The 27,046-nt window shown below is 32.0% G+C and overlaps 2 protein-coding genes across 4 annotated transcripts in view; one reads left to right on the top strand and one right to left on the bottom strand.

The window, feature by feature from the left end:
* LOC148622259 (uncharacterized) overlaps window positions 1-5,511 on the bottom strand; it is an 18,254-nt gene extending 12,743 nt beyond the window's left edge. The window contains exon 1 of one of the 2 annotated variants that reach the window (XM_088571967.1): window positions 5,380-5,511. The gene's annotated coding sequence lies outside the window, so the exon portion shown is untranslated. Of the gene's footprint in view, window positions 1-5,148; window positions 5,237-5,379 lie in introns of those variants that run through there. The other variant, XM_088571968.1, reaches the window with a different exon arrangement.
* On the top strand, window positions 5,451-26,850 carry LOC148622258 (survival motor neuron protein-like). Of its 2 annotated transcripts, XM_088571969.1 has the most exons (8): window positions 5,451-5,576; window positions 18,083-18,160; window positions 19,049-19,162; window positions 20,197-20,400; window positions 21,338-21,469; window positions 23,525-23,572; window positions 25,402-25,527; window positions 26,313-26,850. In XM_088571969.1, exons 1-8 carry the CDS (start codon window positions 5,535-5,537, stop codon window positions 26,370-26,372), a joined length of 804 nt encoding a protein of 267 aa, XP_088428095.1. In that variant the 5' UTR covers window positions 5,451-5,534; the 3' UTR covers window positions 26,373-26,850. The 2 variants fall into 2 exon arrangements, with proteins under 2 accessions (XP_088428095.1, XP_088428096.1); XM_088571970.1 differs by lacking the exon at window positions 23,525-23,572.
* Window positions 26,851-27,046: the final 196 nt, after the last annotated feature.

The raw sequence follows: 27,046 nt of genomic DNA, 5'->3' as shown, positions 1-27,046 counted from the left end.
CGAACAATGTTTTGTCAAGTCTCAATCGTAAGATATATAAAAGCAATTTTGTTATCTGATATTCTTATTTCTAATATTTCAAACAGTATAAGTTGGTACAACCCCACCTTTAGCACCTACGCACTGTCTCTTTTCTTCGCTGTCACTTCGAGACAATATACTCATTAACAAAAGTTTACCCAATGATTTAACGGCTGAGATGTTATCTAATTGAAATCAATTATATAAATAATAAAGACACACATTTAACACATACGATGACATCAATATACAAATTTAATCCAACTTCCATACGGGGGAGGTTAAACAAAACAGCCTTTATTTTGGCGACGCATAGGGAAATTCTTGCCACATATTAGAAAAGAAATAATTCCTTCCAGAGGTAGATTTGTACACATTTTAAAATGGGTTTGGCATGTGTATTTTCATTTAACATCTCACTGTCGCTCGGTGTTAAATAATCAAATATAAATGCCGTACCCATGTTAAAATGAGTACAAATCTACTACCTCCATGAATTATTTCTAAAGTACATTTCTATGTTTGCAGGGAAGAAGACACAGTGTCAATAGATTCCGTCTCCCGGTCTGATGCCTTGTCATCAGCTTTCTGTTTCTGTGCTTTTTTAACCAAGAAATTGTAATTGAGCAACAATATTTTCCTCAAAAATTTATCAACGAAATTTGATCTTTATCATTCCAGTGCTTGATTAATAAAATTTGTAGTATATCAAACAAGTACTATCTTTAAAAAAAAAAATAGCCGACGCAGTAAAATTTTGTTCTTTTTTACTTCTAAGTTTCTACATTTCTTTCAATAAAATAACACATGGCACGCAATTTTTAAGGTTCCGATTAAGTTTTTTTCGATCGCAATTCCAAATTTTCGATACAGATTTTTCGAAGCCACTAAATTGTCAGTATTTGGCCAATCCGGAAAAAGAACTGCGATCAGGTGACTTGCATTTTCATAGAAGAAAGTCCTTAAGATCAAAAGGTAAAAAGCAAAGCTATACTGACTGCGTCGGGAAAATGCATATGATCAAGCGCAGGTGCAATTCAGACTTGAGAATGACTAATCAATAGATCAATCTAGTGAATACTTATTATAAAAATAAAATTATAACTATAGATCAGGGAATAGATCGAGAAACGTGGTCCAAATAATGACAACAAAATCTTTTATATTTTTTTAGATTTGCCATGCACAACAGACTTCTTTCATTTAAAAACGGCAAGTCTAAAGTTCAATTTTTTTAGTCCCTGGCATCGGGCTTAGGAAATTTTCAACCCCTGGATAGATATTAGGTGTTAGTGGCTAAAATCCCAACTATTCAAAACAATTTTATGAGTAAACATGTCTATAATAAAGGTGAGCTCTTCTTTTTTTTATTTTGACATGGTGGTGGTCAAAATAAGGACAAAATACTTTACATATATGTTTCAAGTGATCATAACTGTCAAAATGAGTATCTAAATTTTAGGGCTTTGTTTACCTTCAAATGTCATATTCTAATCTCCAGTTTTGAAAAAAAAATACACTGCAAAAGTCAGTTAATTTCCATTTTTAAAATTCAATTCATATATTTATATCACATATTAGTATGCAACACTTAACCACTAGATGCAGATTTCTGTGTAGTCTCAATGAATTTTATGGCAAAATTTAGCCCAAAATGGTCAAAAGGTAAGATGACCCTTAAAATCTGTTAAAATGTTTGTAAACATTGGCCTAAATGTATTTTCAATTTTCAGCATCTACTTAAAAAAAAAGGCACTTCCTCTCCATTAACATTAATTAATTCATTTGAAGCAGTAGAGCATGATGCACTTAACATAATTCACTAGCACAGCAAATGGAACATGGTATTTAAATCTATCTGTGAAAAGAAACCACTACTTCATTTCCCCCTTACAACACATCGACAACATCCAACAGAGAAGTTACAATCCATCACAATCTTTTCTGTTTTAGGTCATAAAAAATAATACTGAACATATGTTTACTGTTACATTCTAAAAAAAAAAAACAAAAAAAAACAGGCTTGGTAGGTCAGCTTTTTTATTTATTTTTTCTTACTCAGGTTTCACTTTTAGGCCAAATGAAATTATACCTCTGTTTCTTGTTACACGTCAGAGTTTTTGATTTTTGCAAAAATTGTAGAATGAACAAAATTTCAAAGATTACATGATGAAAAATAAAATTGAGATCATACATAAATTTGCATTTTTCATATTTATACACACAAATATAAATTCGTTCCATTTCACTTTCTTCCTAAATTTTTAAAACTGTCCAAAAGTTAATTTGCATTAACATTAAAAAAAACTATAGCACAGATTATTTATTATACTCAACTAAAATCAATTTCAGCTTATTTTCCTTGATGAAAAAGATTTAAAAAGACTTGACACTTTTATCAATTTGAATTTTCCCACCAATTTTACTTTTATTTGTGGAATATGAAAACAAAATTGTCAACCATTTGTAGAAACCGAAAAGTGACTGCCATCTGTAAAATATTGAGTTGTCTGGTGGTACTTTTTGTTGTTTGTTAACTTCAAAATAAGTCAGTCGGGTAACAGGAAACAGAGGTATAATTTTATTTGGCCTTACTTCAAGTAAATCATTGGTCTTGAAGTAAAATTTAATGTTCCACTACCCTGTTTCTAAATAAATTCTAGTTTATTATAAGTCTGTTAGAAACTGCTGTAATAACAGAAGTTCTGTCCATAAGACAACATTTATTATTTCAGCACTGTAATGCTTAACAACATGGCCTGTGTCATGCTGACTTTTATGATTGGGTGGCCAATACACTTTGACCTACATGAAATGCCCAGTTAACTCAAATGCTAGGGTTCACAATGAGCTGTTTTACCATGACGAACCGCCATGGTTAAAGAATCAGCACCACGGTTAACTGTCTTTGGCCATGATTAACTTTTACCACATAAATCAACCTTAATTATTTAATGTTTGAATCCTGTGAATAACTGACTCCAAATATATAAATCAATTATTTGGGGCAAATTTATGACTGAAGCAAGGGTCCGGCAAGGGTAAAAAATGTGGTCGTTGACCGACAAATTTTGCAAATGACCGATGACCATTTTCCAATATCGGACATTAAAATTGCCAATCCTTATAAATTACAATCTGCGTGGTTTTATTAGTGTATAAATATCCTGTCCACCAGTCTCCTAATTGTTTAATGGAAATTAATTGACAGGTGTGTGTCAATTTTAGCCAATGTGCAGTCACCTGTGACTCTGATTTACCTGTAACTGATTAGTTGATTGCAGAATTGATTTAATGGTACGTGTGCAGCCCCATTGCGTATACGAATTAATTGAAGTAACTCGACGAATTTTCATACATTTAATAGCGGATTAATTAAGAAAGAAGATCGACATGTTCACCATTTTACCATCTTTCAGAGGTAACGAAATCACATGGAACTGAAACAACGAATCAGTCGTAGTTTGTAATTATTAATTCATTGATTGAATCATTTTAACACAGAAGTCATCAGATCACTAAAATCAATATACAAAATGTGTTTGCGATTTTCTTTTATATATAATCAACATTTTTTTTCATCACTCGTAAGTTTTCAGCTGTTTGCCTATGTGATGAACAAGTCCGAGAGATACAGTGTTTTGTTTACATGTTGGAACATCCATGCGTGGTTGAAACTGAACTCGTTCACACGCTCTGATATTTTGCAAGACAGAGCATGTGATGAAATATCACAATTTCCAATATTTATCTTAAAATAACTACATAAAAATGTTTTTTTCAAGTTTATTTTTGATCTGAGCATGTAAAAGACAGACACAAATGTCTGCTGAAGTTTGATAAAAATGTCCGGCATGGGCTGTCAAAATTTCCTGACCCTTGGACTGAAGCCAATCTAAAGTTAATTATGTACATGCTGATAATAAGTTATACCACAAATTAATTCTAAAAGATATGTCAATCAATCATAAATTAATTCTGAAAGAAATGTAAATCAGATGAAAATATCCACAGTGAGCCAATCAAAACTAACAAGTGGCTATTTTTATAGTTACGTTAAGTCGAAAGAAGGTGGAATATTATAACACTTTCAAAAAACAAAATTCATTAAATGAAAACTAAGTTACAATGTACAAAATATATGTTTTTACAGAAGTCACATTCTTTACACTTACATGGGGAATTTTGGAATTTAGGTATGAAATAACCGAGAAATAAACTATACATTTTATGTATAAATTTATGCTGATAAATTGGTATACACAAAAACAGCTGAACTCGATTTTGGAAAGAACTTGTGCTGAACATGGCAGAATTGTTGAAAAGTACACACACACTAGAGAGAACCCAGTAATCAATAATTCAAATAAATTTACACAGTTTTCTTAATTTGATCTTTGCTTAAAGTTTTTTACAAAAGAAAATGTGTTGCAGTTTATCAATACAGTTTTTTTTCTGACATCCTTGAATGCAGGACAGTTAACTCCTGATTTAAAGAAATTCTTCTGCAATTTTACTGCAACAGAGGGGGCAATTTCCTTTTTTTATCCCTTGGAGGTATTACTAACTTCTGCTCTAGATGGGTGATTTATGGTTGATCCTTAGGACTTTTGCTATGCGGCCATTTTTCACAGTCGACCTGTAGCACATGTTATCTATGTTTAGACATGCTGTTCACATGTAACACAATTTAACCAAACAACATGGTGAATAATGGATTAGCAATTTGGGATCCTTTTTATGTTATTAGAAAGAAAATTCAAAAAGTTACTTCTAAGGCAGCTTATAAAGAAAAATACTTTATTTTTATTGCATCAGCATACAATATTTCAATATTTTCAATATTTTTATTTGTTCTAACACAGTAAACGGTCACAACACAAATAATAGAAACAAAGTATGTAAATTCTGACAGTTTGAGTAACATAGGAACTTGCGGCGGTGGTGACTCAATGGTGTCAAAGAAAAAAAATCCAGTAACTATTATATGGCTGAAGACAGTGAAGTTGTAGTGTGGCTGAAGCCTGAATGATCTGCATCAATTTATCATTTAAGGGATTGTTGAGCACTAAATAGTGATATATTTGATTTTGTTTGAAAAAAATATGAAGCGAAGCACTCCAAAACCTGAGATCACCCTTTCCGTGGTTAAATACTAGTGGGGCTGCAGATTTGTGGAGAGAAGTCCCACTCCCAGTGTATAGATTGACTGTTATATGCAGCACTATGGTCATGGCCATGTCATACGTCAATCTAGTAAATGTTCTGATAATCGATAATGCTAATATGACAAGAGCATGTACGTTGTGCACGAAGGGAAGTTATGTGTGTGTGTATACAACTAAAAAAAAAGTATACCTTGATCCGTGTTTTACATATAGTACTTTTTGTCCCTCAAAGCCAGAAGAGCTTGCACATGTTGCAATTGACCAAAATCGTATTTGATTGGATAGAAACTTTACGAAACCCAATCAGAGTTCCTGTAACACAACGAATTAGGCTAATTGTCAAATATGGCCTCTGCTCCTGGGACTGTACTTTTTCAGCGTGGTCAGGTACAAACGGTTGTATAAACGTAAACCAAAGACCTGTAAATAATTACGGGTCTAGTTGTATATTAAGTATTATAATGAAGGTCACTTATGGCTAACATCTAGCTTTCATATAAATTTGAAAATAAGTCATTTGTTTAAATGGAAACGTAAGGAGTGCGTCGACAAAAGTTGTATCAGTCAACGCAAATGTAAAATATTTCACAGGGCATTAGGTCGATGAAGCCGGAATTCACCAGACTACAGGCTAAAAACCACTAATTCCACTTTCCATAGGCTTCTATGCTAATTTCACAATATTCAATGGCTTCTCTGGACTTTACCTTAACTTTAACCTGCAGAGGACTATATATCAGCATGATTCTACATATGTCAGCTCACAATCCTCAGAATGGCATGTGGGGTTAGCAGACTTGCAGTGCAGTACTGGTCACCGGAAGTGAAGGGTCTATAAATAGCATGGGAAATCCTAGTGTTTTCACAAGATAGGGGTATATTTAAAAATCATTATGGAGATTAGGCTTCACATCACAAGAAGCAAAATGCACCTATAAAATGTACAGAAATGTTTTTCCTTTCAGAAACTGTTTAAATTTTTAAAATAAGATGAGAACTTTTTTCACAGCACTATGAGGAACAGGGGTAATTTCTGCGTAGGACTATTTTTGCGTACGTTCCAAATGCTCATTGGATGAATTGGTGGTCTGTAACCTAAAGAGTCACTTTTTGTCTTAGAAAAAATAAATCACTATACAGGTATCTTCCTACACACATACTAAATGCATTTGCAAAGTTTCAGTGAAATGTGACAAGCACTTTTTTAAATATTTGATTTTTAAATATAGGGTAACCAAGTTGTGCGAGCAAAAAAGTGACAATATTCTACCATACTTAAATGCATTAAATATTTGCAAAGAACTTTTTCTGACTTTTCAAATAAAAAATATCAATCACAACTTGTTTTTTAACAATATTTAATGAAGAAATAGTTTTAAAAGTAATCATTTTCTGAGAAATTGGTCTATTTTTAAAAATTTATTTCTTACATGCCTCCCCCTTTTTCTTGATCACATGTCAAAAATCCTAAATCTTTAAATTTTCACAAAAGGTGATATATTTGGCTTTAAATTTGTAAATACAGTGTTTTCACATTAAAACATGACCAGTAAAGGGCACCTAAAGCAAAAAAAGTACTCAATAATGGATTTTCCATGTTGCCATAGGGGAATGCTGATATGGCCTTAACTGCAGTAATGAAAGTGAGTTTTTCCTCATTTCTAACCTAATTGTTGCTCAAATCTACACAAAACCTGATTTCAAGTGCTTATTACCACCATATTTAGGTAAATATAGCCCTCAAAGTTTAATATTTGATATTTTTACTAAATTTTCTACACTTTTTACAAGATAGGACATAAAAATCAGCCAAAAAGACCAATTTTCCATAATTTGGACCTATAACTTAAAAAAATGCATATTTTGAAGGATTTTTGTAGTGTATTCCTCTCATGGCAAAGTTAACAAGATCTTCAAGTAGTTTAAAGCTATTTCAAGAAACTTTTCATTTTGCCATGGCTTCTTTTTAAGGCTAAAAACCACTAATTCCACTTTCCATAGGCTTCTATGCTAATTTCACAATATTCAATGGCTTCTCTGGACTTTACCTTAACTTTAACCTGCAGAGGACTATATATCAGCATGATTCTACATATGTCAGCTCACAATCCTCAGAATGGCATGTGGGGTTAGCAGACTTGCAGTGCAGTACTGGTCACCGGAAGTGAAGGGTCTATAAATAGCATGGGAAATCCTAGTGTTTTCACAAGATAGGGGTATATTTAAAAATCATTATGGAGATTAGGCTTCACATCACAAGAAGCAAAATGCACCTATAAAATGTACAGAAATGTTTTTCCTTTCAGAAACTGTTTAAATTTTTAAAATAAGATGAGAACTTTTTTCACAGCACTATGAGGAACAGGGGTAATTTCTGCGTAGGACTATTTTTGCGTACGTTCCAAATGCTCATTGGATGAATTGGTGGTCTGTAACCTACAGCAATTTATACCAGACAGAACATAAAAGTCATGATTATTTTTTTTAGTTGTGTGACAGGAGGGGTTTCGAACGATTGGATAGCATGCTGTCAAGGCATATATTTTCATCTGTATAATTTTAATCTCTTCAAAGTGTCTTCTTCAATGGCTACAGTAATGTGTAGCCCCCCTGTACATAATAGACATATTTATACTTTTGAATGAAAATAATACATTTTTCTATTGTTTTCATAGGAGAGTTCTTCGTGATGTCATCACTTACCTGTGATTTGGTTTTGGTTGGCAAAAAATCCATTGAGTTGGATGGGGCATCAAATTTAAATCAACATAACTTTTTCATTTTTTAAGATAATTGAAAAATTCTTTTGGTTCCCAAAATTGCAAATAAATTTCTTTTTATCCATTTTAATTTTTAAATACAAATACAAATATTTTATTGGCTCAAACTCAGATATAAGAAATGGTTAAGGCCCATTATATGCAAAGATATATATATGACATTATCAATATACATATATAATGTTTAGACTATAACAATAATTTGGCAATTACACTGGAATATGAAATAATTATAATAAAGTTTTCCTTAGATCAAGGCATTTAGATATGAAGGAGGAAGACATTTTAAGAACAGGAACAGAGTTGCTATTTAAAATTAGGTTTACTTTTACGGTTACATCTTTGTTATTAAAATTTTTGTAGTAGTTGCAAATTTTATTTTGAAATATACTTCTTTGTGTATTATATGCACTACAACTAAATAAAAGTGTATTTCATCTTCAATCTACCGCTTTCCGAACTTTATACTGTAAACAAACTTTGGATGCCATTTTTTTTTATTTACTGAAGGAAAAACCCAAGGGGATCGAATAACGACATTTCCGGTTGATCTCAGGTAGACAGGTGATCATGTTAATTAGGGTCATAAACAGTAATTTAGAGCTTTAGTGGTTATCAACGAGACGTAATTTAAAAGGTGTGATGATTATATAACAGCAGGAGATGATTGACAATTATGCTAAGTTTAAGTTGCACACGCTTAAATGATTAAATGATTTATTACCGATAATTGGGACCCATTGTGTGAATATTGATGCAGGTCATTTGATCTTTTGATGGTTATGGAAACATTGACCATGCATCCACTGAAACTTACATTGACTCAAAGTATGGCTTGTTTTTTTTTTTTATCCAAGTCAATGGAGGAACTATGTGAATTTTTCAATTTGGAGCACTCTCATCAACCGTCAAAATGCCAAAATGTAATATTTCAACTTCAGCACCTCCTGCCAAGAAAGCAAAGTACTATTCCAAATTCAATGCTGCATGGAAGTCAAAGTTAAAGTGGTGCCAAGCCAGTAATGACTATTTTAAATGAAATCATTTTGATGCATTTTATGCAATAGTAGCAATTGTATTGACAATTTTAAATGAAAATTATTTAATTAATAGTAGCTATAAAGTAATGATGACACTTTTAAATTGAAAATTATTTATGTTTATGCTGTTCTTGTTATGTAAATATTGTCATTAGTAAATAAAATCGTTAGAATGTTCAAGTGTTAATCCATCAAAAGGGTCATTCCAACTATTCAAATTGAGTATTCAGCATTTTTTTCTCATGGAAACGGACTTAATGCAAGATTTTTCTTAGGTTTCACACATATTTAACTTGTTACACCATGAAAAAAACGCTGATAAAAAACCTCCAGTTTTGAAGGAATGACTTTATCACATGTATGGAGAAGACTATATTATTGTGCAGTTCATAAATAGTGAAACTCATCTGTTAAATGTACATGAAAATTAAATAGAAGCAAGACAATTTCCTTTTTTTTTTAACTAATTAATCACGTCTTATAATTAGGGAATTTGTATTTCCTGCAATATTGGCGCCACCATGATTTGCTGAACTGTGATGTCCCTAGGTCGGTTTGTAAAGTGAAAGTGAATAGGTAATTAATTACTATGTCTGAAGAAAGGGCAAATTTGGGAATTTTCCCCTACAACTTAAACTCAAAATAAACAGAAGAGGCACAACGTGTAAACAAATTTCAGACAACATTTATGAACAATGGGATTTGCAGCCAGAAGACTAGTATGTCTGAGGAAAATCTATTGGCTACTTCCAAAGAATGTTTTTGTTGCCTAAAAAAAAAACTTGATTATTTCCATTTGTCATTTGTGCAAAGACAGCATGTTTCGGTGATTAGATAAACAGGATTGTAGAAATAGTTACGAAATATTGTTTACAAATTGATATGCTGTACTTGTATCAGTACCAAACTGATGTCACGAGCCAATTAGAAGCCATCAGTAAAAATCAATAAATTCTACTTATGATCTTCCTTCAGAAAGGAGAGTTCTGCTAGTTTGCTATCCACATATATTTCAAAGATCTCGAATTTTGCATAGCCTTGAGCATTTTGCAGGAAAGCACATTTTGCTTTAAAGGTTATTTATTTTTGTTTACGTGGGTATAATTTTCCATAAGAGTATAACTTAATGCAAAGGTGGTCTTCACCTTTAAAGATTAATGACATCACTATTTAATATTACATTGTTTCATTGATGTCAAGAAGTTATTTGGAGACAAATCTAGGGTCATTCAGAGCAGAATGACAAGTGTGAATTCAAGTATTACAAATTTTGCATTGAAATATTTTCATTAAAATTATTGAAGCTCATCAACGTCAACTTCGGGGTGAAATTCAAGATGGACCAATGCAAAAAAAAATCCCTCTGTGTTTGTTCAGGTCCTGTATATTTCATATTTTTTATGATTGGCTTGAACCACATGTGGTGACCATGGTGTTTTGGGTGGACACAATTTCGAACGAACCGTAAAACTGTCAATATGATCACAATTACTTATTTGATACTAAGAACAGATACATCTGTAACTATAATTCTCCTCTGACAACTTTTTCAGTAAAAAGGTACCAGCCTACTGTTAAAATGCTTTAAAAAAAACACATTTTCCAATGTAAACAAATCCACAGTAGCGGTAAAAATTTAAGGTGGTGAAGAAAGGAATGATTTCATTTTTTCTATAAATTCCTCCCATAAAAGGAGCACCACATCTCCCAAGAGTAATATTTTGTGTCATGTACTTTGAGCAAGTTTTTAGCTCACCTGGCCTAAAGGCTGACAAATGCTTTTTTGCAATTATTTTTTCCTCAAGTAAAGAAGAATAATGAAGATGAAAGATACTCTGAAAGGATATTCTGAGTTGACTGGCACATTAATTTTTTTTTAGATGGCCGTTTTCACCAGTTGTTAGATTCCAATGATTTTTGTTTGTTTCTGTAGGTATCATGGCATTCTAAGTAGAATGGTGATGATAAAAGTTTGTTCTGGATGGCAATTTTCTAAATGGCTGTCTTTATCCCGTTAATTTGTATACAATGTACATGTACTTGTTTTGAATTAAACGATATTACATGAGGTTTATATAGTAACTATGGTCTCCTGAGTTGAATGGTGATGGTAAAAATTTTGTATAGCCATGATATAACTTCATTTTATGTTCTTTCGCAGCAAATGAATAGCGATCTAATGTCCCCCCTTGACCTAATGGGATAACAGGGCATAGGGTAACCTAATTTTTTTACAGAGATTTTAAAAACACTTTGAAGGTACATTTTACAGTGCCTTAGGTACTCAGTTGAACTTACAGCATTCATCAAAATATGCTCTTTTTCAGCATTTTTTTTGGTCAAACATGGTAACCAGCATGATAACTTTACTTTGTTAATAAGGCATGGTTTGCCAGGTGAACGATTCAGGTTCTTCAAGAGCCTCTTGATTTTACTTTCTAAGTTTTCAGGAATTTTCTATAAAATCAATATTTTTTTCACTGATTGGAATTGGGTAACCAGAGTAAAGTTTCAACATTTATTAAAATTTAAAAAGTAGCTTTGAAAATAGCAGTGCAAAATGAAACAATTTCAAAGGTGTCTGTAAAAGACATGTATGGAATTAGTATGTTTGAAGAGGCATATCATATGTAAAGTGAAAGAGTAATCAAGGGAACCAAGATTATAGCGGTAATCAAAAGAATGTAATCCAGGGACAAAAACCAGACATGGAAAACAGACATGCACAACAAAGAACATAAAGTAACTAAAATCATACATACAAAGTAACAAAAGTAAATGATCAACTCGGACTCCACTAAAAACTGGGAGCATGGACCAGGTGCACCGGTAGGGTAAGCGTCCTCTGCTTTCCTAGAAACACCCGCCGAGTTGCTCATAAAATAGGCAAGGTCTGTAAGGAAAATAAGCTGGAAAGACTGTGTTATGTATTTGATTGATTATGGGTCAGTAAATGGTAATTAGCTAGATCAGGATTAAGATTAATGTTATGTGCACAGAATTTCTCATGACTATTAATCACAGGATAAAGACCTAGAGTTTTATTGTGATAATGTTATATGACACTATTCCCTGTTGAACATTACACTGATTTAATTAATTGCTTTTTACAAGTAAATATTTTGGTTCGATTGAACTTTAGAAAGTTAGCCAGTGGTTAGAGTTGGAATTTTTAATGTTTTATTTATAATTTGAGGGAGGAGTTTTTGGTGTGTTATATTTGGTACACGTTTCCTATCTATAAATAGCTTACCGTCATGCTCCATTCTTGTAACATTGATCTTTACTTATGTTAATTGTAAAATGTTGTACCATCTATATAACATCATGATAAACAGTATATTAAGAAAATAGATTAAATATTTAAAATAGTGGAATGCTCAGCTCCTATTAGTTATCTGGTTGAAGTTAGTTGGCTTTTGTAGTAAAAGCACTGCATCTGTGTCTGTCCAGACTGATAGCTGATAAGAGTGGCTCTTGATAAAAGGCACTGTATCACAAACGAATTTTACTCTTCCGTAGATGTACTTCCAAGGAAGAGTGGGGAAACCGTAGATGTACTTCAAAGACCGTGAGGAAACGGTTCCAGACCCACCTTGGGTCTAGGGGCAGGCCAGAGCTTCTACACAGCAGCCCAGCAGCTAGTAGGACATACTCTGACTGAATTCTTTTGTCAGGTATCCTGAAGGCTGGGCTGTGCTACTAGACACCAAATGTTTTTACTAACCCACTAACATCGACTGTGAGAGACCTGTATTGGTACTCAAAGTCATTAAAAACCCCCAATCATCAAATGAATTTTCAGCTGCAAATACTTTTATTTGTTAATCAAATCGCCCATTGGTGAGCATTATAATTGCAGTGAACATTGAGCATATTTTGTGAATATAAATGATGGTTGTAATTTTTAAGAGTTTAAATCCATTCCAACTCAAGTTAACAGCATTTCTAAAACTTTGTGTTTGTGGTATATATGAATTTGACATAACTTCAGATCAGTGTGAATATATCAAATGGTATCCTGCCATATTTTAAATCGCAAAATTATCATAAATACAACATAAAATAGTATTAAAAACATCAAAACATATTAAAATACTGTATATATATAAATCTATATCACAACTGATATGTCCATAATTTTCACATATATTGCTCATATGAATAGTTCACAACCACAAAGGCAGGCAACTCTGTCTAGCTGTAGGCCTTCATTATCAGCAGTTATAAGATACAGGTTGGGAACAACACCAGAAAGAAGGTACACTTTGCTGTGGCCTTGAAATATAGTATTATTTTACTTAGGTCTGTAAACTTTTGAAATAATGAAAATGCTTCTTTTGCTCTCAATTACACAAATATTTCCACTTTAATTTTTTACAATATTTCATATAAATAATTCTTGACACAACTTCTTATATGTTCGGATGTTATGTAATGATATTGCAGCAGGGTGTTCATTAAGTTTTTGAATAGAATGAAAATTTTTAGGAATAGGTAGAAAATAAACTGTAGGCATGAGAAAATCAGAATTAGAATAGCCAGAAGTATTACGCCAATAACTGGTGATTTTTGCCAGCTTCAACTCTTAATGAAAACATTGTATTGTCAAAGCCAGAATCCCTGAAGCAGCAATCTTGCAGGATTTCTTTGGGGCCAGTTGATATGTTGTATCAGGTCCTTAAATTTCATTTTAATATTTGGGACTTCACCAGAATGAAATTCCCTTCGGGCATTGTTGGGAGGAGGAATTTATTATTCTAATACATGTACCTTCTAATAGGGTTTAAGTTGTTCTTATATACACTTTTAATTTTCATAATACACTGTTGGAATTCTCATAGTCTGAAATGCCATTGAGCCAAAATTATCAGGTGTTTGTCAAGAATTATGAGTAACATTAAAATAACAATTTTGAAAATTATTTTGGCAATATATTTTTTTAATGTTATCCCTCTTTTTAGCTCACCTGGCCAAAAGGCCATGTTAGCTATTGCCGTCATTATGTATCTGTCGTCGTTGTCTATAAACTTTTTCAAACATCTTGTTCTCTGAAACTACTGTATAGATTGTAACCAAATTTGCATGAATGTTCATTAGGATATTTTTGACAATTCAGTTTTGGGATTTTTGATATGGCAAAAAAAGAATGACTGCTGTTACTAAAAATAGACTATAGGGGTCAAATTGTAGAATTATGCAAATAACTAAAAAAACAGTTGGGTTTAGCTAAAATCTGGTGAGGTAAAATTGTTCAGCATGAAGGGATGGAGCTATGCCAAAATTTTCAGAAAGATCCGTTGACGAATAAATGAGTTATGGATCCTGAAATGGATTTTTTTCCTGAATTTTACATTTCCAATATTTAAAATCTTCTCCTCTAAAACTACTGGATGGATTGAAACAAAACCTTGTATGAATATTATGTAGAATATGTTTAACAATGCGTTTGTGGGGATATCTGATCTTGTGAAAAATTACTAAAAATAGACCATATGGGTCAAATTGAAGAATTATATAGCTAAAATCTAGTAGTGGGTAAAATTGTTCAGCATGATGGGATGGACCTATGACAACATTTTCAGAAATATCCATTGACGAATGAATGAGTTATGGGTCTTGAAATGGATTTTTTCTCAGAAATTTACATTTCCAACTTTGAAAATCTTCTCCTCTGAAACTTCTGGATGGATTAAAACAAAACTTTGCATGAATATTATGTAGAATATGTTCAGCAATTTATGCATGTGCATATTTAATCTTGTGAAAAACATGACCACTGTTTCTAAAAATAGACCATAGGGGTCAAATTGAAGAATTCTACATATAACTCAAAAACAGTTGGATTTACCTAAAATCTATCAGGGATTAAAATTGTTCAGCATGATGGGATTACCTCTATGTACATGAATGCTAAAATATTCTTAAAGATGTGTTGACAAATGAATGAGTTATGGGTCCTGAAATGGACTTTGTTTTAAATCTTCTCTTAGACAACTTCTGGAATGGATTGTAACCAAACATTGTAAGGTCAAGAGTCCAGCTTAAAAAGCTATAAAGACTATTTTGGACCAGGTGAGCGATTCAGGATCTCTAGAGCCTCTAGTTGAATTTCTCTACCATTAAGCTCCATACAGGAGCATGTAAGGGCATCTGCAGATATGGTACTATTACCATTAATCCATGTGAGTAAAAGTGTTTGGATCTCTATAAAGTTTCACTATTTTCTATACCATAGAATTCTGGTTTGCAATATTTTTTAATCTGACCTTTGCTCTTTTTGAATTAGGAGTCCAAAACAAACGTAATTTGCTTCCATGTTTTAGTAGAAATATGGATCTTTATGAAATTATACCAAAAAGTTCCATACTACAGAAACAAGGTTATCATTGATTTTTGGGTAATGACCATAACATTTGGAAATTGGTGGCCAATAACTTAGTAAACTTGTACGAATCTATGAAATATTACATGTACACCATAAGGTTCCTTACTGTTGGATTCATTTTTCAGATGTCTAACAAGATATTGACTTGATATTTGGTATTAAGTTACATCTTAATGAGACCAATTACATGTACAGTGTTCTAGGATTCCTATTTCCCGTTAACCGGGGCAAGTGAAATTTGGGTCAGGGAAAGTTAGGTACTTAGTTACACTTTCCCGTGGCAAGTTGTAAACTTCATATGCTGTAATGATTTGTTTTGTTAGTCATTGACTGTTGGAAAGTTGATATGGATATTTTCCGAGGAAACCTCAATTTCTGAAAAATCCTAAAAACTGCATGCAGCAAAATATACTGGTAATTACAGCTTTTTAAGTTCTTTGACCACTTTCTTTTTGTGTCAAAAACCTACACCATAGAACATTTTTATTGTTTTGGGGATTTTGATGTATCAAAATACCTTATGGCACCAGTTCATGCCTTGAACTTCCCTACTGTTTCCGAACGTTGTCATAACACAAAAATATAGTCCCATTGTAAAATCTTTTATATCCTGTAAATATGTTTCTGGCAATTATTCATCTCAATAATATTATATAACATTATATTATTTCTGCAAATAAGATAAAGAACTAGTCTTCAAATGAATTGAAGATTTGATGGACTGCTTTTTGGGTGTTTAGTAATAAATTAGCATTTAGGGAATGAAGTTTTTGCTGTAATGTGCCAAGAAGTATCTAATGTGCTAAGCAGGTTCCATTTAATACAATTATTAGTCCATCCTTTCATCAGTATTTTATGAATAATAAACAGGAAGTGAAAAGCAGTGATTTTAAGCAAGTAAAATTTATAAAAAGTGTCTGATTTAGAAAAAATTAATGCAGATGTATATTGATCAAGGAAATTATTGCCTTAAGGTAAAATTAGTTTCATTTGAGTATGATTACAGTGTAGGTCAATGCTTTGTTGAAATACTTTTGAATGTGATTGCAAATTAACTTTTGAACAGGTTAAAAAAATTGAAAAAAGGTGAAACAAAACAAAATTTGTGTGTGAAGTTGGATACTGTTTAACTATTGATTACAGTTTTTACTTTAGAAATTGGTAATTGGTTGATATTCAGTTTTTACATATATAGAAAACAGTTCTAAACATAATGCTAAATGATATGGGAACTGCAAATGTATGATTATAGTTTTATTTTACATCATGTAATCTTTTAAATTTTGTCCATGCTACAGTTTTCACAAGAATAAAAATAAACCCCAGTGCTAACAGCACTTTGATTAAATCCATCACAATGTCCACCAATTTCAGAGTAGTTTGTGATTTCATACATGTTAAATATTATTTATCAGTCATATTTTTTGTCCCTCATCATAAGGTGACATTGGGACTTACAAATGCTCTAGTTATCAGTGTGTGTGTCTGTCTGTCTCAACTTGTAAGCTCACCTGGCTGAAGGCCATTTGAGTTATTGCCATCATTTGGTATCTGTTGTTGTAAACAATTTTTCAAACCTCATCTCCTGTAACACTACATGGCCTATTGGAACCAAACTTGGTATAATGTTCCTTGGTACATGTATATCCTGCATAGAACTGATGTGGGGATTTTTGATCTGTCAAAAAACATGGCTGCTTTTACTAAAAATAGAACATAGGAGTCAGACAGTAGTTTTTTGCATTTATCTTAAAAAAAACCTTCAGGTTTAGCCAAATTCTGACGGGGTTAAAGTGTTCAGCATGATGAGATCTATCTGTTATCATATTTTTGTTTTATCTATTAAGCTACAAATTTATGTTGCCCTTTTCAATATTATTTCTTCCAAAAATCTCCTCTTCAAACACTACTTGACCAATTGAAACCAAACTGGGTATGAATGTTCCTTGGGGTATCCTGTATAGAATTGATGTGGGGATTTTTGATCCGCCAAAAAACATGGCAGCTGTAACTGAAAATAGAACATAGGGGTCAGACAGTAGTTTTTTGCATATATCTCCAAAACCATTATGTTTAGCCAATTTTTTTCTTGTGCTGAAATGATTCTTATTATAAGCCTACAAAAGTCTCTAGGGATCAAATTTATTAGACGACTCCTTGAAAGAATTTATGCACTTGAAAGGTGAAAAATGAAATTTGTTGGTTTTTTTTTCACAGTTTTCAGCCAATATCTTGAAAACTATGATAAATAGAAACTTTCAATTGCTGAAATGATCCTTATGATAAGTCCTACCAAAGTCTTTTTGAGTTAAAAGTGTTGGACAACTCCTTGAAAGAATTTATGCACTTGAAAGGTGAAAAATGAAATTTGTTGGGTTTTTTTTCACAGTTTTCAGCCAATATCTTGAAAACTATGATAAATAGAAACTTTCAATTGCTGAAATGATCCTTATGATAAGTCCTACCAAAGTCTTTTTGAGTTAAAAGTGTTGGACAATTCCTTGTTAAATTCATTGTCCTTGAATGGCAAAATTTAAGCAGATGAGTGGTTTAGGTTCCTGGGAGCCTCTTGTTCTTTGTGTGTTAACACATAGATGAACTTCCCTCAAAAAACTCATTAGCTTATCTATACAATGAGGCAAATTTTTGTGCACTAGCTTATGTTGATTCAATTATGTTTTTCAGAATGCAGAAAGTGATAGTGATTTATGGGATGACACAGCTCTTATAAAAGCCTATGATAATGCCATACATTTAATGAAGGTACATGTAGAATAGATATTAAAACTTTTCTTTTTAATATACGGGAAGGCTTAATTTTATCCAATTAGTTTATTTACTTAAGTTATCTCAGTACTAAGTCTTTAAATTTTTCAACATATATTAAGGTATTAGCTTAAAATATATATAGGTAAATGGAGTCAATATTTGCACAATAACCCTAAAATGCTTGCCCTAATTCATATAAAGCTTTGAGGAAGTGTATACATGTATATCCTTAGTGGACAGCTGTAAAATTCCAAATTTTTGTTTTGGAGTTTGGGGAATATATTCATAATAAAGGAGGAGGGGTCCAGTTTTTGAACAAAAATTTAAAAATGCTTGCACCAATTCAAGTGAAACTTTGGGAAATTGTATATTTGATATCCACAGTGGGTAGCTTCCTTTAATATATTCTTTTATTCCATTTTTTTCGTTTGAAAATACTTGCAGCAACTTGTGTAATATGTTGGAATTTTGGTGATGATTGATACAAATCAAAATGGTGAAACCAATCCTATATTTAAAGTATAAGACTTTAAAAAATATTTTCATCTACATGTGTTCTTCTTCATGTTTGTGGAGGATTGATAAAAAATCTACTTAGCATATCTGTGAAAAGTTGCTTATTTATTGTGTTGCCTAAGTGTCATTAGACGAATCATTCATGTACAGGGACACTACTTGTGTGTCCCAAACACAAATATGTTTTTAGGGTAGTCTAACTTTGAGTATTTTAGCTGAACAGTTGTGTTCATGTGGCATGTGGGGATATCTTTTTGTTTTGTTAGGATTTTGATTTTTTGAGGTATCTAACATGCTAAGGTATCATTTAATATACTATTTAGATGACAATTAGATTCATGGTATTAATGATATTTTTTTTTGCAGGCCAAAGTGAATGGCACAACAGAGAATGCAAATGATAATGAATCTCAGTGTTCTAACAAACCTGACAAGAAAAGGAAAAGAAAAAGAAAGAGAAAGCATAAAATTAAAAAGAAGGTAAAACATATAGTAACTTCTTTCAAGTTTTATTGAAGTAATTGTGAATATCCCAGTCCTAACGTTGTCATTGTATGTTTGAATAATGTCCCCTTCTGGCCCCAGCACTACAAAACTTGGAAATAACTTAATTAAGAGAATATTTTAAATTTTTTTGTGACATCATGGACTCAACACATTTGAGGTACCATGGAAGATAAAATAATCTCCAAATTTAAATATTTTAAGTTCTGTGGCACTCAGGTCTGTTCTTTTAAAACTTATTATCGATATATGTATTGTCCCATTTGTTAACTTAGGTTTGATCTTTCTGGGTGATTATCCCATATTCTGTACATCACAAAGAAACAACACCTCATATAGTTATAATTTCAAATGTTGTGATTTCCCAAACATTTCTGCTTTGTATTAAGTAGTAGTCTTTGTAAGAATCATGCAATTTCTATAAAATGTGATACACCTAAAAAAAGGCTACATATTTTTATATTTGTTATGAAGTTACATCATGGGTCTATTTTATGAAATGTGTAATTATTCATAGGAGATAATCAACATTGAAAATCTAATAGATTCTATTGTATTTGAGTGTCATTTACAGAGTTATCTCCCTTAATTTTGAAATAGACAGTGCATTTTATATAATTTTTATCTTCTAAGAACATGAAAAACTGAATGTTAATATCTGTTTACTATGGCAATTCAAACAAAATATCAAAAATAGAAATATGTAGGCTTTTCATTCATGAAATACATTTTGCGTGATTCTTAACTGGAGTACTACTTAAAAACATTATTTTTATTTCACTAGCTATGTAATTGTTATGAAAAAGTATGAATTCAGGATGAAGAAGGAAAATAGATTGACTTTCATCCTTAATAATTAAGTACTATATGTTTAAGATCATTATGTTATATTTACTAAATGAAAGTAAAGCTTTGTACTTATATGATTTTTTAATGGATTGGTAATACATGTTACTGTTTTTACAGTTGTTTACACTAGTCAAAGAATTTCTTATTTTATGTTATGACAGTGTCCATGGAAAATAGGTGACCAATGTCGGGCAGTATATTCAGAAGACAATCTAAGGTATGATGCTGAGATAGTTGAATTAGATGAAGAGACAGAAACATGTGTGATAAGATACAGAGGTTATGGCAATGAGGAGGAAAAAAATATTTCTGAATTAATGAGACCAACAAAGAATCAAAAGCCACGGATTAAATCTGATGTAGAGGTATGGTTTGACTCTTACCTGTATGTATGCATTACTGCAATTATTTATTCCATGGACCAAAAGGTCAGTGAACTATACTGGTTGAGGAGTATTTCTTACCAACTAGTTTTTTGTCCTCTCCTGTGATACAAGTTTATGCCAGAAATTTAAGACAAAACGTCTGAAAGATTGCAATTTTGGTGAGCAGATTGGTGAGAATTGCTTCTGTCATGAACATGGAGGGATCTACTCTGTGACTAGTAGAGTTGTAATTGTAGTTGTAAGTGACAGTATAAGTGAAAAGATCAATTGCCTCTAAGTCAGTAAAAAATGACAGGTTTGATTACATCCTTTAATTACAGTTCTATTCCAACTTCAAAGATTTGTATTTATAGATATAAGTTTCAAGGCTACTTTAGTATGAAAAAAGATAATGTAAATTCAGGTTTTAAGGCTATTTAATCTTCTTGTATAGTTTTCTCCAAACGTATTTAATAATTAATCTCAAGCCACGGATCTCAACCATTTTGAGTCATTTGAAGCTCTTGTTTTTATTTTCAGGGTTTTAGTAAACAAGAAGATATTCATGGATAACACATAAATTTATGTACACTTCTCATTCTATACAAATCTAAGGGTTTTGACGATTTTTTATTGGAATATTGGGCATCATATGAAGATGTGCATTAAGGAATATTGTAACTGTTGGAAGGATTGCAAAAGGAGAAAGTTGAATGTACTGGTTATACATTCAACTGCATTTGAAGGGGGGGGTATACTCTTTGTGAGCTTGCTCACAGTATTTCTAGTTTAAAAAGTTTATTCTTTTCTTTTCTTCCACACAAATATTCCAGAGTAAACTACATTTGAAAAGTATAATAAAGCAAATAGTTCATGATCCTTTGGTCAGACTGCAATATATGGTTTTGTTTAACACATATCATTTTGTTCTTTGTAGTCAGACAGTATGGACTGGAGTGCCAGACAGAGCCCAGCACCAGAACGGGGCAATAAGAAGCATTCTCAAAGCAGTTATCCTCCATTCATGCAAGGAATGCCATTTATGCCCCCTTTTCCTGGAATTTCGATGGTAAATAGTTTGTATGAAAAATAGAGAGTAATGATAAATGAAATGGTTTTGATAAATCATTTAACTTTCATTTATTTGACTTGGTTTAATTTATTGACTTTGGTTAGAGTAGGTATTATTTTTACAGGGTCTGTGTAACTAATTGAGGTTATAACTTTTAGTGTTTCTCTTGAACTTTTCACAAGTTTTATTAGGCTCCTCAGTATTACTTTGTTAGCAAAAAATGTTCTAAATTTTGTAGTGAAAATATGTATGTATATAGACAGAACATAATGCATGATAGCCTAAAAATAATTCATAACAGACCCAAATAATTTAGGTCAGGTGATTGACATATGAATGCATGTATTACATATATAGGTAAAGAAATGTTGTGTTGATCTTTACAATGTGGTTGTATAATTGTATGGTGCTGTCATTAGTATTGTCATCATCTATGTCGTTGTTGTTGGTTTCCATGCAATAACTTAGTTATTAGTTGGTCGATCTTTTTTGAAATTTTATAACAAGGTTCCAAACCACAAAAGAATAGTTGCTATTGATTAAGGGGACTATGGCTCCAACCATCAGAATTAGATACTAAAAAGGGGCCTAATAGAAGGATTGTAAAAGCATAGGAATGTCTATGATATTGTTCCACAATATTCTATACCACAATGGTCAGATTGGTTTTGATTTTGGGGTTATGACTTGAACATTTTAAAAATTAGGGTCCAAAAAGGAGGGTCAGAAACAAGTATTTCCCTTATGTCTAGACAATAACTTTACATTAGTGATTCTAATATGACGTCCTTAACAGGCTTTGAGACCACAACTGTGGTTGATTTTCGATTGTTATATGAGCAGCACACGACTTATTGGGCGTGGCTTGTGTGTGTGTAAATTACTGTTCACAATCATCTGTACAAACACACATAACGATCTGATATATATCAGCTGTTTTCATTCATTTCAGTAGCGTGAATGAACATCAAATTCATATTTAATAAAAATATTATATGTTATGTTTTAGAAAAGTTATATTATATTCCGTAAAAGTCACTTACACACATACTTGGTAGCATTTGCCACGTGCCACATGCGCCATCATGTATGAAACCAAACAACAACAATTGTCAGTGAAAGAAACATTGGACCTGTCCATGTATAAACAATGTGACCTATAATGCAAATGACTATTGTCATATCTAACATCGTTCTACTTAATTCACCCTTTCCTTCAGTATAAAAAATACAAAGAAAAGTTTCAGTAGCGACCATTTCAACTGACATAGCATAAAGTGTACAGCCAAGTATGGACAAATATGGTAGGTCTAAAGTTACCGTAATAGGTCAAGAAAATGTAAGAAAGTACCTTTCTTGTCTTATTAGAATCGAAATGGATTTCTTTGAAATTGTATCATAAGGTGTCATCTCACAAAAGGAGAACTGAGATGGATTTAAGGAGTTGTGACTTCAGCCAAGTAGGGATAAGGGCCACAAAGTATTTTTTTCTGATTTCTTAAAGTAAAAGTGAATTGATCACTTTGAAATTGTACCACAAGGTGCCATACCCCCAAAGGAAGGTGGGGATTCATTTTTTATATTACGACAAGAAACATTTAGGAATAATGGGTAAAAATTTTTACTACTTCAATTCTGGTCAAATTCTTATAGTGTGTCAAATATCTAATCAAAATAAAAATTCAAAGCTGTATCATGTTTGAATGATGCCCATATTTGCCCCAACTGATCATGGTTTGACCTTTTCATATTTATCAAGCTGCTCCCTGTGAAGCATTTTATTCTATCACATAGAATGTAAAGTAACACCCTAGAAACCCATATTTAGCCTTGAGCACACTTTTGGGCTAATTAGTGCTCTTATGACATGTGATGGGAAAAAATCTCTGAAGATCTGCCAAATAACAGTTTAATAAGATACTTCATGACAAGTATACATGTACATGTATGTTTAAAATAGCTATAGAACTAAATTTTATTGTTTATTTTATCCATGGGTATCGATTTAAATGTACAATTTTCTATTTGGTGAAAGTTATTATTTATTTCCAGCCACAGTATCCATCCTTTCCACAGGGATCTATGGGATCGCCTGCTATGGTAATATATAACCAATGTAACACACTGTGTTATAATATATTTGTATTACCGATAATCCATAAACTGTCAATGATCCTTTTATTTTTTTTTTAAATCACTGTGTTAAACCCTACATTGCAAATTGATTTTTATATTATTATACCCCTGTCGTAGTAAAAAGATTGCTGCACTGCAATCACTGTCTGTAAGCCCATTGATCAGGAAAAAAGACATGCTGTTTTTTTGTGACTTCTATTGAGCAGAAACATTTCAGCTTTGGATAACGTTTGGATATCTCAGTTTGAATAGCTGTCAATTATAATTATGATGGTGGATGGAAAATTTAAAGGTTAAGGTCATCATAATTGACAGCTATTCAAAATTAAAAGACAGTGTCCAAAAGATCATACAGGTGTTCAGTGGTAGTGATGTAGGACACATTGGTATAGTGTAGGGCAGATTTCTACCTAGAGAGCTATTTAAATTACTCACTAGACTAGCTAGATTTGTATTGAAATTGGAACTGGTCTATTTCAACTAGCTGTAAATATATGGATATATTAAGTAGGTAGTAATTAAACAAAATCAGAGGAATTTTTGCCTTATATATTTTGAACTGACTTAAATGTTTAAAAATTGATTGCAGAAAATTGCAGCAAAAAATTGCTAATGTTATAATATTTTGTGATGATTTTTGTTATTAATTTGCTTTATAGCCCTATATGATAAAATGAATAATAATTCATTCCAATCTGTCTGCTCTTAGCAGATAATCCACATTGAAAATCCAACAGTTCCTATTGGAATTTGGTGTATTCACAGAGTTATCTCCCTTAATTTTGAATTCTACTATGCATTCTATATAATATTATCTCCTAAGAACAACGGTTATATGAAAAGCCACATGTGAATTTCTGTTTACTATAACATTTTAAACAAATTATCAAAAATAAAAATATGTATGCTTTCAAACCATGAACCACATTTTGCATGATTCTTAGCTGGGGTACTACTTAAAACACACATTATCCTTCAAGATAACATGTGGGGGCTGTAGTTGTCATCTGGTGACAGTGATCTTTTAAAGCATAATTTTCACTAAGGTTCTTGAGACATGAACACTTCTTTTGAGTGCCACAGTTCTATTACTATGAATATATTATTTTGTCCTAAGTTAAAATTATCATAAGCTTGACCTCTGTGTCTCATTCTTCTTCAAATATCTGTTCCCATATGTTTTTTTAAACACAGTAGTAGACTTTTTCAACATTTCATGTACTAGAGCAAAGTTTTTTTCATGGTATTACAAACATTGGAAGTGGTAGTAGAACCATAGTACATACAAAAATGATGTTCAGGGAAAAGAGAGTTTGCTTTCCCTAGATTAAATGACAATCACCAAATGGGATGAACTGGACAAATAACAACTTTCTACAAAACATAGGTTTAAATACAAATATAAAGTTTAAATCTCCATGTTCAGTTAACTACCAGGGAAGTTTATCAGCTGATAATCATTTTATCAAGGAAAGACCATCTTGAAAATCATCAATGAATGTGCTGTGATAATACTTGTGAAAACTGAAAACTAGCACTGTCATTCATAGAATGAAAGCTAATTGTTTTAAATGCAGGTACTTGCATTACATTCAATGATATTACACATGTGTTTGCTATAATTACTAAGATAGAACTCATATAAGTATTGCTTTTTCAATTCCTTGTTGTAGTATGTAACTTTAGTCATACATTACATTTCAATGGTGTAGTTACTTTGCTGTCAGAAGTAAAATATCACCTATTACTGTTTTCTTTAATACATAACACTTACATTGTTTTATATATTTTAGGGTCTACCATTTGTACCTCCCCCACCTCCACCTCTGAATGAGGAATTATTCAGTAGTGATAATGAGGCTCTATGTAGTATGTTAATGTCATGGTACATGAGTGGATACCACACAGGGTTATATCAAGTAAGGATAGATTTAGTCCAGTCAGACCTGTCTCAGTGACATGTTTACAGCAATAATCTGATGTAAAAGATTATGATTTAAATAACCCTTTGTAGTGCATTCTTAGTAAACATAACCTGAACTTAAAGTCCACATGTGCGTGCTGTAAAACAATGATTTAGCCCAATATTTTCTTTGACATGCCTGTACCAAGTTGGGACCATTGCATTACCAGCTGCTTTGGTTGTGTACTATGTATTTTGTCAGAATTGATTTGGACTTGACTTGATTATGTCAGAGTTAGAAATAGTACCCTGCCCGCCACCCCGTGACTGGCTATTTTTGGGCAGTACTGGCCAATTTTAGCAAAAATTTATACAGCCATATAGTAAATTTATTGAAAAATTGTATTCAGGACTGGCTAGAATTTGAGTGAGTTTCCTACCCTGATTATGTATCAGATTAGTGTTCAGTAATTTTGTTGTTACCCTTATTTCTTATGTGACCATGATTTTGCTGTGGAAAGTCACTGAAGACAGGCTTAACTATATACAGTTCTCAATGCCATGTTCTTGATTTGTTAAATTATACATGCTGTTGCTTCACGTACATGTAGTACAATCACTCTTAAGTGCACTGAAGGATTTGAATACACTGAAACACTCTTCTTAATTTTTTCTCTGTTACTAATGGTAAATATTGGCATAAAAACAAATGCAGTGTTATTATACTTGATGATAAGATAGTTTGATAGTACTTTGATTGATCTTGTGTAGTTTAGATAATACTGATTTTTTATATTTCAGGGAATGAATCAAAGAAAAAGACAAAGGTACACATCTACAGAGCAAGATTCGGTTCGGTGACAAAACAGATATATAGAACTCATTCATAATTCTGTTTGGTGACAAAACAGACATATAGAACTCATTTATTATTCTGTTCGATGACAAAACAGAGGTATAGAATTCAATGTTATTCTATTTATGGTGAAAAGTAACTGTCAAGTTTGCAATTGAGAAACCATTCTTTCAGTTGCATTTGTGCGCTGCAGTACATGATTAATCTAACAGGGAATTATCATATTTGTGGAGAATGTATTTCCAGGAACTATTTTGAGAATTCTATGAGATAGTTATTTATGAAAGTGCAAGATTTTTCAGTGTAATTGTATGTGTAAGCTAAGTTGAGAGTCCTCAGAAATATATTACTGTGTTCGTTCAAATTGCATCGTAGGATAAAGTACTATCACAGCTGATCATTAATTGTATAAATGTTATATTTTATAATTTTACCACAGATATGTTTATTTGGATGGAATAAAATCAATTTAACATGTTACAATTTGCTTTTTTTGTTTTGATAATGATTACTGTAAATCAGTAATTATTATGTGCATCAATAATTGTGATTTTGTTGAAAGTGTAAATTTAATTTTTGTGATGTGGAGTTCATGAAACTGTATAAGCAGGTTTTTTTCATATTTTCTCTCTTTTTAAAATACAAAAACTGCATAATATCATACCTGCTTATTACTTGA

Source organism: Perna viridis, chromosome 3, assembly GCF_037379345.1.
Source record: "Perna viridis isolate PV_CMFRI_1.1 ecotype Kerala chromosome 3, ASM3737934v1, whole genome shotgun sequence".
In the NCBI taxonomy this organism is placed as follows: domain Eukaryota; kingdom Metazoa; phylum Mollusca; class Bivalvia; order Mytilida; family Mytilidae; genus Perna; species Perna viridis.
This window is presented reverse-complemented; position numbering and strand designations above follow the sequence as displayed.

Bases quoted from the DNA above. Each gene is read 5' to 3' on its own strand.
- LOC148622258 (XM_088571969.1), top strand. From the start codon at position 5,535: ATGGCCTCTGCTCCTGGGACTGTACTTTTTCAGCGTGGTCAG. The intron at 19,163-20,196 runs GTAAAACATATA...ATGTTATGACAG, and splicing joins AGCATAAAATTAAAAAGAAG to TGTCCATGGAAAATAGGTGA. The intron at 23,573-25,401 runs GTAATATATAAC...TATATATTTTAG, and splicing joins CTATGGGATCGCCTGCTATG to GGTCTACCATTTGTACCTCC.